This window comes from Ostrea edulis, chromosome 9 (genome assembly GCF_947568905.1).
Source record: "Ostrea edulis chromosome 9, xbOstEdul1.1, whole genome shotgun sequence".
NCBI lineage: Eukaryota > Metazoa > Mollusca > Bivalvia > Ostreida > Ostreidae > Ostrea > Ostrea edulis.
This window is the reverse complement of record NC_079172.1, coordinates 32,051,859-32,070,276: the sequence shown is the minus strand read 5'-3', so window position 1 is coordinate 32,070,276 and position 18,418 is coordinate 32,051,859. Positions and strand designations below refer to the sequence as shown.

Sequence of the window (18,418 nt, the reverse complement as noted above, 5' to 3'; positions counted from 1 at the left end):
GTGATGGTCAAAAAATGGCATCAACGACAATGAGTGCTTTGCAAAGTCTCCGAGATGAGACAATCTTCACTCAGTTTTACGAGGAAGTTGTTGAAAAAGCAAAACAGATGAACATCGATGATCCTGTTCTTCCTAGAAAACGCAAAATTCCTCGTAAACTTGATGATGGGACAGCAGCACATACTTTTTCATCTTGTGCAGATTGTATAGGAAAGATTTCTACGAGGCATTAGATCTGCTTTTAGCTGGCATAAAATCTAGATTTGACCAACCAGGTTACAAAGCTTATGTTAATCTTGAAAACCTCGTAATTAAGGCTTTCACAGGTCAAACGTTTGAAGAAGAATTCAATTTTGTCACGACCCTATATGATACAGATTTGAAGCCAAAGGATCTTCACTGCCAGCTTATAATGTTAAAGACTGTTTTGCCAAAAGACTTTACGCCAGATTTACCAAGTGTGGTTGAATTTTTCAGACATTCAAATGAAAAAAGTCTGTTTACCGAGATCCTCAAAATTCTCAAACTAATTTTGGTACTTCCTGCAACTAATGCTACCAGTGAGCGCTCATTCAGCGCCTTGAAAAGATTGAAAACATCACCGAGATCAACAATGAGCCAAATAGGAACAATTTGCTTTTATTGCATGTTCATAAAAATGAGACTGATGAACTGAATCCAGAAAAAATAGTTGAGGAGTTCGTAAGTGAAAGTGAACACAGAATGGCGATTTTTGAAAAGTTTACCGAGTACTAAATACCTTATGACCCAGAAATGATTGATAACAAAATGATAAAGATATAAACAAACAAACAAAATTAAAAAAAAAAAAATCCTTAAACCCCCCCTCCAAAAAAAAAAACCCAAACAAAACTTAAAATTAAAATTGAGGGGTTTTCTGGGAAACTAATTAGATTCTATGTACATAATTAGATTTATGTACATGACGTACACCTCAATGCTTGCACATATTTATGCAGTTATCTTTTTACTAATGGTTTTGTCGATAACACTTTTTTTGTCGTAAATTACTTTGGTGTGGTGCCCCCCCCCCCCCCCCCCCCCCCCAAGTGAAATTGCTTCCTACGGGCCTGATATATATATATATATATATATATATATATATATAATTTAAGTGTACATGTGAAGTCAAACTATGCATATTTAATAGTATAATATGTATGAATAATTATAGCACTCTATTTTTATTGCACAATTCAAATTATGATAATATATATTATTTGATTAAACATTAATTTAAAACTTCCTATTATATCACCTTCTAACATGAACTACAATAACAGCGTTGCATAGTTTTCGTTGATATATCATCATATTTCTTTCTGATATCTTTATACATAAAGCAGTCACATAATAAAAATTAACCCATTTTCAACAACAGTTTTACAAAACTGATAAAAACCACATACTTCTTTTTGAATACATGTTTTTGAATACCAGGTGCGGATCCAGCTTTTTTCGCCAGAAGGTGTCCAAAAGCAGATACGTGTATACCTTTGTCAAAAGGCTGGGCCAGGGGGTCTGAAAATTTCTCTGGATTTCTAAGTTTTAATCACATGAGGCCTCATATCTGAGGACAAATCGTAGCCTCAAATTTTAAAACAAATACCACTGTCAAGTAAAATCATAATAACCTTGAATTTGGTCAAATTACCTTGACGACTTATTGCATACTATTTGGCCTGTCTAAAGTATGGACTTCCCATAGCCAGGCAGTGGTGACTCTGTTGCACAAAGCATATTTGTTTGTTTAATATGGTCAACTGGAGACAAAACCGATGCCGGTGTAGGGCTTCAAAATTAGACCTTTACTCGACACTCGAGGCCATTATTGCGCGGCGAGGGTCCCTTATACAACGTGCCCGCTTAGATCTTGCACCAATGCCGGTGTAGGGCTTCGCTGATTGAGTTAGGTTTTGTTATACAGTAATATATGATTAATAAAACGGGTCGCTTGAAACTCCTATTTAAAGTATCATTTATTATAAAATATAATTTCATAATCATCGTAGAACAGTAAATTGGGCTACTTTTCCTTATTCAGAAATAAGTATGAAAATGCTAATGCAAAAGTAATACAATTTAGTCGCTTCATTGTCATTTTAAAAGTAATATCATCATTTGATCAACTCTATTTTGATATGATAAAAGATATGATAAAATATCGACGGAGGGTCCTCAATTCTGTTTTTAAAAGAGTTTTTATGAAAATGGCGAGCGAAGCGAGTCAGAAATTTTTTTTTATGAGGTTGAAAGAAACCTCATGTCGGGTCCGGACACCCCCCCCCCCCCCCCCCCCCCCCCTTGAGATTTGTCAGAGGTGGGGTCCGAAGATCCGACCTCTTGAATTGACAAATCTCAAAGGGGGAGTCGGATCCCCCCTCCCTCTATGTATCTGCACACTAATATCTATCAGTTTCAGCTGAGGGGTGGGCAGATATTCTTAGCTTGGTTAATTTAGAGCGTACTACTTTCACAATTGGTAAGTTCAAATATAGTCTTGTAATTTATAGTTCTTCCTAATTTTACTGTAAAATATACCAATTTTAGTTTAGAGAATTCGGTGTTTTGGTGTTTTGTAGTTGCAGATTGACATTTTCAATATAGTACTTCTTCAAGTAATTGTAAAGTGTGCTTTCATCATTATCTTATCTTAAGATTTAGTTTATTTGTCCCCGCCGATTTCCCTGTGTACCAGTGTTGTAAAGGTTATCATCTTCCAATTTAGAAGCCATAAGTATTGGATTTTTAATTTTATTTTCATCGTTATAGATTTTTAGTCTTTTGTAATATTTAAACATAGAGAGAAGAGCTTTAAAGCAGATGGGGGATATTCCTAGTTCATGTTTAACACTGAGTTTTTAAGTATAATTTATCATAAAAGGGTAAGGCATGTTTATATAGTTGCATGAAAAGCTTTTCGTGCACGGTTAGCTAGCTGTTCAGCTGCATATTTAAGTTTACCATTACAAGTGAAAAAAGAACAGAAATGGCCGGGTTGCCTAAAAATGTTATCTATCATAGAGACATTAGTACAAAACATACTGGAAAATGGCATATTAAATGCAGATTTTTTTTTTCAAAAACAAAAACAAAACTAAAAAACAGAAGCACTTTAGAAATGTCACATATGATATACCTTAAAATTTTTTTATGTAATCGGTATGAGAAATGTTAAGTAAAAACTGTGAGAGGCGTTGGTTACACAAAGTAGGTATACCATGCTTAAAAATGAATACAAAGTTCAACTACATTATGTACATTTTTTCCAAATAATGTCTGATCACTTCCAAAAAGACACATGCACATCTTTAATGCTTCCATAACAGCTGTACAAGGTCTGGGATGTCAAATAAATGCTGTAACAGGAGTTGATTACAAAAATGGGTACTATTCAAGATATGCTTTCAAATGGCAAAGTTCAACTACAAGTAAACCTGATCACTTTAAAAAGATACAAGTGCATTTCCCATGTATCCATAACAACTGTACAAACTTTGGGGTTAAGTTAGAATTGTAAGAGGCGTTGATTACACAAAATACGTACACTCTATTGACGACATGCTATAAAGACAACGTTTAACTACATGTAAATTTTTCGAAAAATGTCTGATCACTTCCAATATGTCCATAACAATTGTTTAAAGTTTGAGAAATGTTAAGTAAGAGGAGTTGGTTACCGTCTATTCACGACACGCTTAAAAAATTACTAAGTTGAACTACATGAAGATTTTTAGAAAAATGTCTGATCACTTTCAAAAAGGCACAAACACATCTTCAAAGTATTCATAACAACTGTACAAAGTTTAAGGAACGTCAAGTTAGAGGTATGAGAGGAGTTGATTACACAAAGTAGGTACCCTATAATTGGGACGTCCGTCCGCCCATCATTCACCATTGTAAGTCGTTTGCAGCACGTTGTGCAACCTGTCCAATAATTCCCAGATATTTACATGTACATGAAAGGCGAAAATAGCGAACAGTGACTACTTCGCGCCTCGTTTGATCTGATGATCCCAGTGATTTTTTGTTGTTTTTCAAACTACCACCCCTCCTTTTGAATTGGGAAAAAATAGCGACATTTTCCTCAAATTGGGAAAAATCATTCATAGTAAATTAAAATGGTAAAGATGCATAAAATAATCAAATAAAATTTTTTTGGTTTGAGGTTTATTTCAGATCTGATTTAAAGTCATACAAGAAATCATTATTTAACATCAAATATGTATTGGAAGTCACACCTTGTATAGATATTATTTACTTTTTCTAAGAAATATTTATTGTCTAATTTCATAAAGAAAATAATAAATTATTAATTCACCAGCATTTGTAACCATAATCTTGTAAATATTATATTAATAATCAAGTTTCTAGAATGTCTCTCCTCTTTGTATTTTTCGGATTTTAGTAAACCCTATATTATTGGACAGTTCCTGTTATTAGCCTGACCCTATATATATAATGGCGGTCAAACTAAATTGTCAACAATATCTGAATATGGCTTAATGTTATGTGTATCTGGAAACTATATACTTTGCTGCATATCTGCTTATATGGATGCCTCTATTGTTTTACATATTCTTTACCAAACCGTTTGCATGTGTAGTGGTTTGGAGAATAAAACTGAAGGAAAAAACGTATTTACTCTTTGTCAGCAATATACGGTAACCTTTTTTTAAATGGCCTAATTTCCCTAGATTTGAAATTGGGAAAAATATATATGTAGAATTGGGAAAAATAGCTAATTTTAGTGAGGGGAAACAGCCGAATATCGGTGGCATTTTGGCCCCAAAAAAATCACTGGATCCACACCTGTCAACTCACGTGGTCCGACTTTCAGATCAAGTTACCGTAGTAATAATATAGATTCACTTACAGGATCATCGTCGCAAACCACGGGTTATTGTTTCATCCCATTTCACAAACGAAATAATGAATTAACCGGGGGTTTGCAACGAAGGTGTAGGGTGAATTATTAAGTGATTGTTGAGCTGTGTCAGTTTTCTTATTTGAATAAAAAAGAACACATTGAATTAGTTTTGTCAAGGCCAGGTTAACTCATTTTTCCTTCAGTGTTCATGCAATATTCTGACAGTCTGTCGAGGTATGGAAGTCTTATTCTGTGGTTGAGGGGAGAGTTAAGTCATTTACAAAGAGTAAATGACTATCTTCAACGTTTCTAAGTTCAGGTCAGTTTTTGTGAAAATTCATAAGTTGTGATCATGAGTAGAGATCATCAATAAACATATAGGAAAGAGGGTAGGGGAAAGGTTTATCACCTTGCTTAACTCCTTGAATAGCCACAAAAGATTCACTATACTGTAGCTAGATTCACCTTAGCGGGATTATCTAGTGTTTGAATACATGTGTTTTATGATATTGTAAAATTTTCCACCTATACCTTTTAGCTCACCTGAGCTGAAAGCTCAAGTGAGCTTTTCTGATCACCCGTATTCCGGCGTCCGTCCGTCTGTCCGTCCGCCTGTAAACTTTTCACATTTTCAACTTCTTCTTAACAACCACTGGGCCAATTTCGACCAAAGTTGGCACAAAACATCCTTAGGTAAAGGGAATTCTAAATTGTTAAAATAAAGGGCCAGGCCACCTTCCAAGGGGAGATAATCAAGAAAAGGTAAAAATAGGGTAGGGTCATTAAAAAATCTTCTCAAGAACCACTGGGCCAGAAAAGATGAAATTTATAAATAAGCTTTATTAGGTAGTACAGATTCTAAATTGTTACAATCATGGCCCCCGGGGGTCGGATGGGGCCACAATAGGGGATCAAAGTTTTACATACAAATATATAGGAAAAATCTGGGATTGGATGGGGCCTCAAGGGGGGCCTCAAAGTTTTACATACAAATTTATAGGAAAAATCTTTTAAAATCTTCTTCTCAAGAACCACTGAGCCAGAAAAGCTGAGATTTATATGAAAGCTTTCTGATATAGTGCAGATTCAGGTTTGTTAAAATCATGGCCCCCTGGGGTAGGGTGGGGCCACAATAGGGGATCAAAGTTTTACATACAAATATATAGGGAAAATCTTTAATTATCTTCTTCTCAAGAACCATTGGGCCAAAGAAGTTCACATTTACATGAAAGCTTTCTGACATAGTGTAGATTCAAGTTTGCAAAAACCATGGTCTCCAGGGGTAGGTTTGGGGCCATAATAGGGACTACGGTTTTACATGCAAATAGATATGGAAAATCTTCTGATATGGACCAAGGTGACTCAGGTGAGCGATGTGGCCCATGTGCCTCTTGTTGTATAGTTTAGATAACATAGAAGTTATATCAATTGTATCAAAGGCTTTGGTAAAATCAACAACACATGCATACATATGTATATATTTTGTTTCTTATGTTTTAAATACTTGTGTTTAAGATAATTATGTTATCTGTAGTGCTATGATTCGCCTTGAATCTAAATTGGTAGTTACTAAGTAGGTATTTGTTTCCTAAGGCGATACGTGTATTGTAGAAGCTCTGGCATTAAAAAGTTTACCCATACAGATAGTAACACTTACTTCTCTATAGTTAGTTATACATGGGTCCCCAGATTTATAAATAGAAGATATTTGTACTAGATTCCAGTTTTCAGTTATTTCCCAGGAGAGAATGATTTTATTAAAAATCTTTGTTAAAACAGATAATAGTATGCTTGAACTATTAATATTTCTTAATATATTCATTGAATATTAAGTCTTGTCCTGTTGATTTGCCACGCACATTTTATATTTTCGATACCAAGTTTGACTTCACCGTATGCAAAAGGGTAATGAAGGAGATTAAGGTTTTGTATTTCAGAGTTCACTGTTCAGACTACATCTTCATAGGCATTATTTACAGTAGTGCATAATAAGTTTTATTGTGGTCCACATACATGTGAAGACTTGGGGAAGACGAATTTGAGCTTGAGTGCATTTCATGTTTCTTTAAAACTTTCCAAAAATACCTTGAGCTTATCGAATTTGTGATTGTTTTATAAAATTCATGTTTTGATTTCTTTCTCATAATGTCAAAGTTCCCGTTTAGCATTTTTGAAAGTATGTACATACATTGATGTGTGTAGTATAGATTACAATCTTTTAATTTGCTCCGAATTTTGGACTTCCCCTCTTATTGAGTTATATCCATGATTCGGGTTTAATTTGTTTTTCCTATGCTTATTTATTGGTGGTTTAAAAAGAAGGGTTGTAGATGCACCTGCTCTCTCTCTCTCTTCTCTCTCTCTCTCTCTCTCTCTCTCTCTCTCTCTCTCTCTCTCTCTCTCTCTCTCTCTCTCTCTCTCTCTCTTGATTTATTGCTAATTTCATTGATATCGATGTTTTCACCATTAAGGCTGTTTTCAAGTTACACTAAGCCCTCTACATCAACTAGAGCTGTTTGATAAGCTAGTTTAAATTGATCAGACCAAATATAGTGTCCTTTCAAAGGACTAGATCTGCATTCAATCTTTGGTTCACAAAGGAATGGATAGTCAAACCGCCCCATTTAGTGGCCTCTTACAACAAGTAAGTGGTACTGACGACCTATTCTAACTCGGGATGCTATTTGTAGATGCAGAAACTCAGCTGAGGTTTTTAGTTTCTGTTCTTATCAAAAGAAAACATGTAATAGAGTATTTAAAATATAATATTAAAAAAACCTGGGAAAATCTGTAGTGAAATAAAAATTGCACAATATAGAATAATAGAGATCTTCAAAAACTCTTTTGACATCGTTCCATTTTCTTCTTTATTACATGCATATTTAGTGATTTTCATATGCAAAGTAATACATGTATTAAGTGACTGCCAACTGGAAAAGATATATGTTGCCCCCCCCCCCCCCCTCCTCCTCCCTCGATTTAGGATTATGAAGATTTTAGACAACAAATAATTGACTTGTTCATCCTTTTGTACTTGTTTGTATATACAATGCCAAATGTTGTTCTACTAATTAAAAAAAAAAAAGGTCATAAAAGGAGGAGGGGGCTCTAAATCCATCAATGACAACTGTGATGTTTTTCGAAACTTCATCATCGTATGATTTTCGATTTTTTGCTTTCATTATTACAGATTGAGGTATCTGCAGCGCATTGCTTGTCCACGCCTGTAAATGCACGGTATCGTTATTATTATTTTTTAACCGAAACTGACTTTTATGAGTCATTTGTACTCATTTTAATCCTTTCAATAAAACTCAACAAAATGATTTTTATACTATATCCCTTTAATATATAGGTTTTTAAAATTTACATTCCACAATATTTTCTTGCATTAGCTGAGCAAGTGATGGTAACCATTATTTTTTTTCCAAAATCTCTCAATGGCATAGGAATATATATTAATGACCAATAAAAACATTTGTTTTTTACAAAAACAAGAGAAACCTAATGAACCACTTTTAAATAGCGTAAAGAGATATCTAAGGAAGAATTCTTGTCTTGCAAGATTAAATCCATTATTTGGTGATAAATGACAGCTAAGTAAAATAAAATTATGGGATTAAAAAGAAATAAACAAGAGATTGTGTTAATATCCAACAGGAAATTTATCTGTTTTATCTGAAAATTATTTTTCCTTTGGATATTTCTTTTCAATGGTGAATTAATCTGTATATTCATCTCTTGGGCGAGAATCACCTGTGACTCACAAAGGTACAAGAAGTTACTCCATTCCATGACACTTAAAATTCATTCTCTTAAGATCTAAAATTACTGGTGAATATGATATATTTCCTAACTATTTTGCTTCTCATGTAGCTTAAATTTTTTTTTTTAATCGGGATCGGGATGTCCTTTGTACCCTAACTTCCTTTTCCGATCGGTAGCCATTGATTGTGAGTTTCACGTTGTACAGCGCAAAAAATCCTGTGTGATCTCAATAAATTTTGGTCATCACTATCCCTCATTTGTTTTAATTGTAGTAAATATTCATTGTGTTTCAATTTTAAGACATTTTCGTGTGAATTACGGTCGAAATGTACAGAGATTTTCATTCTAATGTATCACATTCGGATGTCAACAAAGTTGACTGATGATGGCAATATACCTGATCAACTTAAGTTCATGCTCATCTTGAAATTGATATATCGGTCATGCATATCCATAGCATGAATGAATATTACTCATGAAGCACTTCTGTCAACACTTTAATCTTATTCTAATCTTAATTTTGGGTACACGAAACTAGCACATGACATAAATAGTAATGAAATCTGCATATTTGTTGTATCTGCGAAACACGGCTTGTGAATCTAGAAGCATTCAAATATGTGGACACTGAACTGCAATACATATTTCATTCTAAAATACTTAAAAACGGGCAATGAAAGATCAAAATTCCTGATGTAATGCAGCAGCTTATAAGTTGTATATGACGGTGTACGGGTGCAGCATCAGTTTAGGTGTTCTATTTAGGATAATGGTTGATACCTTTTGACCAAGTATCTGGCGTGGTATTTCAATGTGATGATATGGATAAAACTATGTTCAATGAATAGCTACATGAAATGTATTTTGAAGGAAAATGGGCCGAGTCATTAGGTCTCAGAGAAAGGGTCCTGGAGGCATATTCAAGGCCCACACTAGAAACAGGAAGGGTAAAGCAGCCCTGAGAGCCGTAGACTTTGCTGAAAGACATGGATACATAAAGGGGGTGGTCAAGGTAAGCTATAGAACAGGTGGTCCTAATGTTTGCTCTTGATGTTTTTTACTACAAGCCATTCGAGCAAGTTAAGAGTGCAAAATTTTTTAGCCAAATAAATAACATTATTTGAATTTTCAACTTTGAACATTTTTATTGAGTATTACAAGTTTATGATGAAAATGTTAGCCCTCTTTCAACTTCTAACTCTGTCATTTTATTGCGAGATTTTTCTGAATCCTTCAATTAGAGTTATGAGAGATGTTCTACTATTTTAATTTGGTCATTCTGCTGAGCTCTGACAGTGATCATTTTCTTTGACAGGACATTGTCCATGACCCAGGACGTGGTGCACCTCTTGCTAAGGTAGTGTTCCGTGACCCATACAGGTACCGTCTGCGTACAGAAACCTTTGTCGCATCAGAGGGAATGTACACTGGACAATTTCTCTACTGTGGAAAGAAGGGTAAGTGAGCAGTATAGTGGGTGGGGGGTACAGATAAATTATAAAAAGTTGTGAGTTTTCGGGTCGCATTGGGCTTTAATGAATATTTGTATGTAAGTTTGGACACAAGTATTAGTGGTAAAATGTATAAGGAATTTTTGTTGTTGGGATTTTGAGACGGTAATGCTAAAATTAAGAGATATAAGGCCTCAACCTGTCCCATATTTCCCCAGAGAGCAGCTGCAGCTGGAAGAGAGGGAACGGGGGGGGGGGGGGGGGGGGGGGGGTCTTTTAAGTAGAATAAAATAGCATGTAATTTGTGGATTAACTTGTGATACGATAATTATGTCTGTTAACTTCTGATACGACATTTATGTCTGTCCATTAACTTTTTATATGATATACGGACTAGTGACTATTGATGTTCACTAGTCTGCATGTCCATCCAGTATATCATATAAAATGATCCCATAAATTCATTTTATTCTATAGTATTTAATTAAACCAAACACTTCACAGTTGCAAACAATTCAGTTTCTGACACCTACAATAGAAAAAGACAACCATATTTCATTTTGTTTTCATGATCTTCATAAGCATACAGTAACCTCTGAGTTACTCTTGTAATAACGGTTCCCCTTTTATAAACTTTCATGTGTTTAGAAAGGTCAGCATGCCACTGTCATGGAAACACTTAACCATGTAGATAATTGACCATAAGTTCGAACATCTAAGAGACCCAGACAAATTTGCTAAAGTCTTATCCAATTCAAGATTGATATCCGGATTTTCACTAGTCCATATGGACTAGTGCCATAGAGAGTTAATTAGTCCAACATGATTTTTACTAATCTCAGACTTACGGACATTAATTATGTAATTTCGAACCCTGATATTTATAATGCTTTTTATTAAATCAACAGACTTCATATTTATTTTAAAGGTTTACCAAGGAAAACACATGTATTTATGTAGATTTTGAGGTCAAATGTTGGAGTAGAAAAATAAGTGAGGTCATGTTAAACAGTGTTTACTGTTTGATATGGTAACAAACATTTTATCAACCAGCAAATTTTGTCAGAAAATAGTCCAAGGAATAAACCTGATTAGTTATAAGTGTCAATGTCATAGAGAAAATTACTTTAAGACATGATGATAGTAGATTTTTTCAATATGAAGACTTTGTATTTAGTACAAAAAGAAGTGGTTGTGTAAGAAAAAGGTCTATAGATTTTCAGGCTGTATCTTTGAGATACTTCTTGATATGAGCTTACTAAGGGTCCCTCAACGACTGAGATAGAGATACTACTCCATGTGAACTTATGTTGTAGCCCTGGATATCTGAGATATCACTTCTATTGGCATGCATTTTTCTTGGGGTGCTGGATGACTTAGTTTTCTTGTCCGTTTTAGAAAAATAAAAATAAATGGAATGATGATACAAAATTTTCTTCACTTTGACCTGATCTTGTCAGTGATGTGAAGCTTATGCATCTGATCATTTGTTTACTTCCCAGGCCCTAGAAGTCTGGATTAATTCCTAGAAATCCAGATTAATCTCTAGAAGTCCAGATTAATCTCTAGAAGTCCAGATTAATTCCTATGGGTAAAGGGGGAAGGGGGGGGGGGGTTCAAATAACAAAAAGCTGCAGAAAGTGATTATTCCTGTTCATAATTTTTACAAGACTTTTGCATTTATTTCTATTCATGAATTGCAATATCAGTTTTAAATGGAAACATTATCAGAACCCGAAGTAGACATTTTTTTCGTGAACATAGCGAACTATGAATATTTATCTCATGGTTTTCATATTTGCCATATCTGACATTTAACAGTGTTTCATCAATCCAAATGTTGATGTATTATGTGAATTCTGGATCTATTGTTGTCTGATTTTGGTATTTACATGTAAATGTAGGTTGTAAATGAATGGTGATGGATCTGATGAACTTTCAGTCTCAAAATTGTTTTTGAACAACTTGTACAGTTTGAATTAGAATTAAGTTAGTAGGTATAACATTAATTCCTATTTTTTCTGACTTTGAACAGCCAACCTTCAGATTGGCAACATTTTGCCAGTGGGTGCCATGCCTGAGGGTACCATTGTTTGTTGTTTGGAGGAAAAGATGGGAGACAGAGGCAAGATTGCGCGAGCCTCAGGAGACTACGCGACAATTATCTCCCACAACCCAGATACCAGGAAGTCAAGGGTCAAGCTTCCCTCAGGCTCCAAGAAACTTATTCCCTCTGCCAACAGAGCCATGGTTGGTTAGTATCAGCAAAACTAAGAAGACTTGAAGCTTCTGTTGATTCCCCTCTGTTTCTATGAAAGCTGAAATGCACCTGAATACATTCAAATGTTTATATCAAAATGTGGTCTGTGTAGTGGATGTATTTATCTTGAAACAAGTATAATTGTGGGTGTGTTTGTGTACAGGTATCGTAGCTGGGGGTGGACGTATTGACAAGCCCATGCTGAAAGCTGGTAGGGCTTACTTCAAGTACAAGGCCAAGAGAAACTGCTGGCCCAAAGTCAGAGGAGTAGCCATGAACGTGAGTAGTCGAGCTCAGGCTCCAGTGATGTCATACACTGGGCGATATATCAAATACTGGGCAATAAATTTAATGCGATGTCAAACACTGAGCAATGAACTCAATATGAATTCAATGTGATTTCGCATACTGGGTGAGTGAATTCTGTGCAGCAGTTTTTTTCCTTATATCACTGGTACCGATAAACAGTACCATTCCCAAAAAACGTTAATTTTTCCTAATTTTGAGACTAAAAAATTCCCAATTCACTTGCCAAAATATAGACCACTGACATTGTAATTTACTTAATCTGAAACGTTGTACAAGTTAACTAAAATGTTGACTTCCAGTATGAAATTGGAAGTACAGATCATTGCAGTGCGAGTGTTCTAGATTCTAGAATGAGCCTACAACAATTCCTGATGTCTCACGACAGCAAATATTACCATAAAAATTGCTTTGTTCTTTATTATTTTTTTCTTTTAAATGAAATAATTTGCTGATACATTGGTAGAAAATTCCCAATTTGTTCGATTTTGACGCTATTTTTCCCATTTGAATGGGTAGAGAAAGTGGGTAGAGAAAAAAACGCTGCAGTGTGAGGTCAAATATTGAACGATATATTCATTACGATACCAAACACTGGGCAATGAATATCTATATTCAAGTTGGGCATTCTGACTGATTGTACTGTCACATGTTTTAGCCTACCCGGTGTATTTTTATACGAGTTTGTCTTTGATCTGTCAGTCATTTAATTCAACCTCCTCTCCAGAGCCACTTAACAAATAACATCAAAATGACCAAGAATGAATAAAATCGGTCATACACACAAAATGCATGTATTATGTAGAATGGATTGTAAACACACACACACACACCAACATGGTGACAAGATTTGATATTTCAATATTAAACTGTAACCTTATACATTAAAGTGTAAACTTGTATATTTTACTATAAAACTCAAAACTGATGTATCAGTATTAAACTGTTAACTGATATATCATTTAATATTAAACTGTAAACTGATATTTCAATCAATGTTGAACTGTAAACTGATGTATAAATATCTTTATTTCAGCCTGTGGAACATCCTCACGGAGGAGGTAACCATCAACATATTGGTAAAGCTTCTACAGTTAGGAGAGATACACCCGCTGGTAGAAAGGTAGGTCAAGGCCAGATTTATCAAGGTCATACGGGACAGTTAAGAAAAACATACCTTGGATTAAAAGTTGCAGGATTGCAGAAGTATACATTAAGTTCCTTGTCCTGATTTTTAGGGTTTTAGCTTTATGTTATCTTTTATTAAAACAAAACATCACATGTTATGTAAAATTCAAATATTATTCTAGAAGTTTGGCCTATAATGGACCGTGGAAATCGGCCTGGATAGCTCATTGGTTAGAGCACTTGACTCGTAAGAGGCCAGGTTCGATTCCCAGTCCAGCGATAAATTTTCTTTAATGTCTTTATACATGTACATATATTACATATGTTCTGTCCCTGATTATTAATGTTACAGTTAATTGGAGTACATTAAGGCTTTGAATAAAGTGGATGTCACTTTGCATTACAGGTTGGTCTTATTGCTGCCAGGAGAACTGGTCGTCTACGTGGAACAAAACAACAGAAACCATCCGAGAAAGATTAATAAACTGTTGTTATTATTGTACAGAGAAATTAAAAAAAAGTGCAACAACAATTGTTCTCTGTGTATGATTCCATCAGGAGGTTTATGTTGTACAATATGTGTACTTGTGTTGGTAAGATAAGAGTGTGGTGTGTATAAAGAATGGCTAAAAAAGATAAAGGGATTCGAACTCCTCACAAACCTGTGGAAGATTTATGTTTCATGTATGTAATCTGCATCGCTGCCCCACTCACTATCAGATTAATTGGCTGGGAGCTGCCTTAAAGTGTCCAGTGGGTCCAGGGGAAATCGCTGGTGGGGGTCCATTGGGGAAGCTCTGGGATTTGTTTAGTTATTTACATAATAAAATCAATGAGTAACAAATAATACACGTATCAACACTTCGCCACGAGTTGCATCTCTGTGGAGTCGGCCAAAGGTCAATCTGAAAAACCAGTTTTCCTTCAATGCAAGACTTGTTACTTTGAATTTTAGCTAATTATTAAGTTTTCTTACAAATTAATGGGTTGTCCCAATCTGGGGCATTATTGCAGTGGACTGCAATTGATAGAAAAATAACGTCAAAGCAGCTAAAAAAAATTACAGAGGCCAAAGTAGGGAAATACGATTTTTAACTGGGAGATGGCGGACAAGGGGCGTAACTTGCGCGAAGTGTTGATATGTGTATTGATTTTGTCACAAAGTGAGAGGGTTTCCCTCTTCTAAATCTACCACTGAGAGATGTATAATCTGAAACAAAAATAATTCATCTGTGTAAAACATCTAGGAGACCAGTCGGGCAGTGTCTCTTGCCTTTCATTTACCCATTGTTTTTGCCTTCAATATCTTTAGCATTTCAAATAATAGTCATTTGCTCATGAATGTGAAGGATTTGCGTATGAATCGTGATAAATGTAGTACAACTATATTTTAACGGCTTGGAATTATCTGATGAAAATAGAACGTAAATATAAATTTCATTTTTGAAAATTCATGAAGGTACGAACAGCAACATTTCGGGTCGGTATATATTTTGGAATTTGATTTCATCAGTATAAACAGGGAAGTTGCCGTAGCTTTTTTCAACTTCTGCAATTTATACTATGCTATACATCCATATTCATAGAATGTCATAAACTATTTACTAATTGTTAGATATATGGACAGGAAAATGAAGATATGGATGACTATAATTTATGTTAATTGGAAAATATACAAAACAGACACCAATTCTCTAACAATATTATTTTTCCGCGTGATGCTCAAATGACCACGTAAGTGAAAAGCTTAATCTATTTGCACCACAAGCACAACATATATAGTGAACAATAAAAGTAAAGTTGTTAATGTCTATCAAGTCAAGATCAACATCGTTAGAGTAAAAGATTCTCAGTCAAGACGTATATGCCCAACTTTCTATTTTGTATTGCTTGTAGGAGTTATGACATTGATCACTGTTCGTTATCTTCACCTTTATAGGAGTTTGAGATTGATCACTGTTCATTATCTTCACCTTTGTAGGAGTTGTGAGATTGATCACTGTTCGTTATCTTCACCTTTATAGGAGTTATGACATTGATCACTGTTCGTTATCTTCACCTTGATAGGAGTTATGACATTGATCACTGTTCGTTATCTTCACCTTTATAGGAGTTGTGGCATTGATCACTGTTCGATATCTTCACCTGTCACATTCTGTAAGTACATGTGCAGCTGGGAGATTTTCAAAGAACTTCACACCAAGTTCTGCCACAATGGAATGGAGAGAGTGTGACGTTGCTTGTCGACTGTTATGGCCTGCCAGCATGTACACAAAATCAGTGAGCACTTCATCACTGCAATAGCATAATAATGCCAAAAATATATGTTTGTTTCCCCGTTATCCGAGTTGCATGTACCTGGACTCAAAGCTTCCGACTTGGATTTGTTTCTGACAAAATTTCCGGACAAAAATTATTTCCTGATCGGAATGTGTTTTGATTCCGATCCGGGTTAGCTTATAAATCAAACAATAATAATAATTTTAAAAACTTACCTATCTACCTGGAATTTTTGCCTTGGTAACAGGCAACAAACATATATATTTCATTTTTGGCCCAACAGCACCAAAACATCAGTATCATCACCTAGAACAAGCAGGTGATCACGCGTGAAAGACAGGTCGATGGCATGAAACAGAATTCTTGTATCCGCTTCTTCTTGGGGACTGAAGAGGCTGGGAATGGTAGCTGCCTTTGTGGATGTGACAAGTTTAGCTATATGTCCTCCATGAACCCCTCCAGCTTAAATTATTCTCGGATTTTTTAATGACATACTGTGTGCAACACTGGCAAATGAGGTCAGAGACAAAGGCAACATGGACAGCTATGCTTCCTTACCTTCAGGAATCGTTGGTAATTCGGAAGCTGACGATTATCTTGTATAATGTATTTAGCTGGCTCAGTTTCTCCACGCCTGTTTCCTTCAGCTGCCTTCACACTAAGCTTTTGGCCATATCTGTCAAATTCAACAGCCACTGATTCTATACCTTGATTTCTGTCAAAGGAGTTCATCATAAACTTCAGCAAGACACCAGCAAGGTTGAGAAATGTGACAAATAGTGTCCTATCAATGACATTTCATTCAGTATGTATGCTGATGATACAATTCCACTAAATTTGCCAGTGTTGCAATATACTGATGCCAATAGCTTCTCTGCTAGGCCTGACTTGGTAGGATTTTTTTCATATTCCCTTCATCACAGAAGAGCGAGGGAGATATTGTGGACAGCTCATGTTTATGTACGTCTTCAGGGTTGCCTTCTCGCACTTGCAATCGACGAGAGAAGACCACCGAGTCATTTACAGGTTTTGTTATATCGGCAACGGTTTTGACTTCCAGTCTCGCCTCTGTGTCCCAATATAAACACACATTAATGAATATCCACAAACATGCAAAATCAGACCAGCTAAACTGTAAAATCTTAATTTAAAATCATTGCTTATACAGTGCCACGTGGTACCATGTTAATTATACATAACCCTGTAAGTATTACATAATGTGTATGTAAACTCACATATTATCTGTGCACATTTATGTTAGTTGTGCATATCATATTTAACCACTTTAGCTTAGATATAATTGCCACAGAATAATCTTTCTGCCATTTTACGCAAATCTAGAACATTTTCGCGGTTTCTCAAATTTGGGGAGGGGGATAACACTTTGCTGTTTTACAGCCTAACAGATTATGTCACACAAGCTTACTTTATACCATTCCACAGGGCAGTAAATGAGAAAACTTTTGATGTGTAGTATATGTAACTTCTTTCATGAATGGAATGAGGGTACGCGGAACGAAAAATACAGACATTTTTGACAAATTTAGAACACATTTCTTTCATTATTCAAAAACCGTGCACGGTATTGGCATATAAAAGGCATGATACAATCTGGTGGATCAGGATGCATGGTTTAGAACCAACCTTGTTTGATTCCTTGCATAAAGTCCGCCATAAAAGTACAAAATGTACTCTCTATCCACCCCCCCCCCCACCCCCCCAAGAATTGTGACTTTGTAACAGAAAATCCAAATTTAAGCTAAGTAAAACATATTTTATCAGACTACAACCATCATTCCACAATGTAGACAAAATTCTGCATCAAATTATATAGGTTGTACATTGTTCTACCCTAGGTTGGAATTACTCCCGTTTTTAAGCCTCTTTTGAGAAATGACCACAACAATATTGGACGATTCGAACAAAGACAACAATAAGTTGTATTGAAAGTTAATGAAAGAATTATTTAATATCAAATGAAATACCTCCAATACAAATTAATGATAATAATGGCGTTAACAAGTTAGCTTTTCCTGATATTGACAAAATAGAAGCGTTGAATGCGTACTTTTCATTAAAATTCCACTTGGTGACACCAATGAAACACTACCAAACATGTATAGTTTATGTAATGACTAAGTAACGTTATCATTGACGAAGAAGTAGTAGATATTATTACAATACTTCCAGCCAATAAAGCTGTTGGCCCAGATTGTATTAGTCATGAAATGTTGAAATCAACCAGATCCACCATTGCGAAACAACTTGCCATGTTATTTATCGATAACAGGCCATTGTCCGAAAATATGTTTCCATCTTTTTGGAAAATTGCTC

The 18,418-nt window shown here is 35.2% G+C and overlaps 1 protein-coding gene across 2 annotated transcripts; it reads left to right on the top strand.

The window, feature by feature from the left end:
* Positions 1-8,785: 8,785 nt before the first annotated feature.
* LOC130050350 (60S ribosomal protein L8-like) lies at positions 8,786-14,336 on the top strand. Of its 2 annotated transcripts, XM_056150217.1 has the most exons (7): positions 8,786-8,844; positions 9,530-9,671; positions 9,975-10,116; positions 12,146-12,364; positions 12,534-12,649; positions 13,713-13,799; positions 14,211-14,336. In XM_056150217.1, exons 2-7 carry the CDS (start codon positions 9,534-9,536, stop codon positions 14,283-14,285), a joined length of 777 nt encoding a protein of 258 aa, XP_056006192.1. In that variant the 5' UTR covers positions 8,786-8,844; positions 9,530-9,533; the 3' UTR covers positions 14,286-14,336. The 2 variants fall into 2 exon arrangements, with proteins under 2 accessions (XP_056006192.1, XP_056006191.1); XM_056150216.1 differs by having other exon boundaries at positions 8,787-8,844; positions 13,713-14,336.
* Positions 14,337-18,418: the final 4,082 nt, after the last annotated feature.

Coding starts and splice junctions, on each gene's coding strand:
- LOC130050350 (XM_056150216.1), top strand. CDS start 9,534: ATGGGCCGAGTCATTAGGTCTCAGAGAAAGGGTCCTGGAGGCATATTC. Junction 12,365..12,533: donor TGCCAACAGAGCCATGGTTG/GTTAGTATCAGC, acceptor GTTTGTGTACAG/GTATCGTAGCTGGGGGTGGA. Junction 12,650..13,712: donor TCAGAGGAGTAGCCATGAAC/GTGAGTAGTCGA, acceptor TCTTTATTTCAG/CCTGTGGAACATCCTCACGG.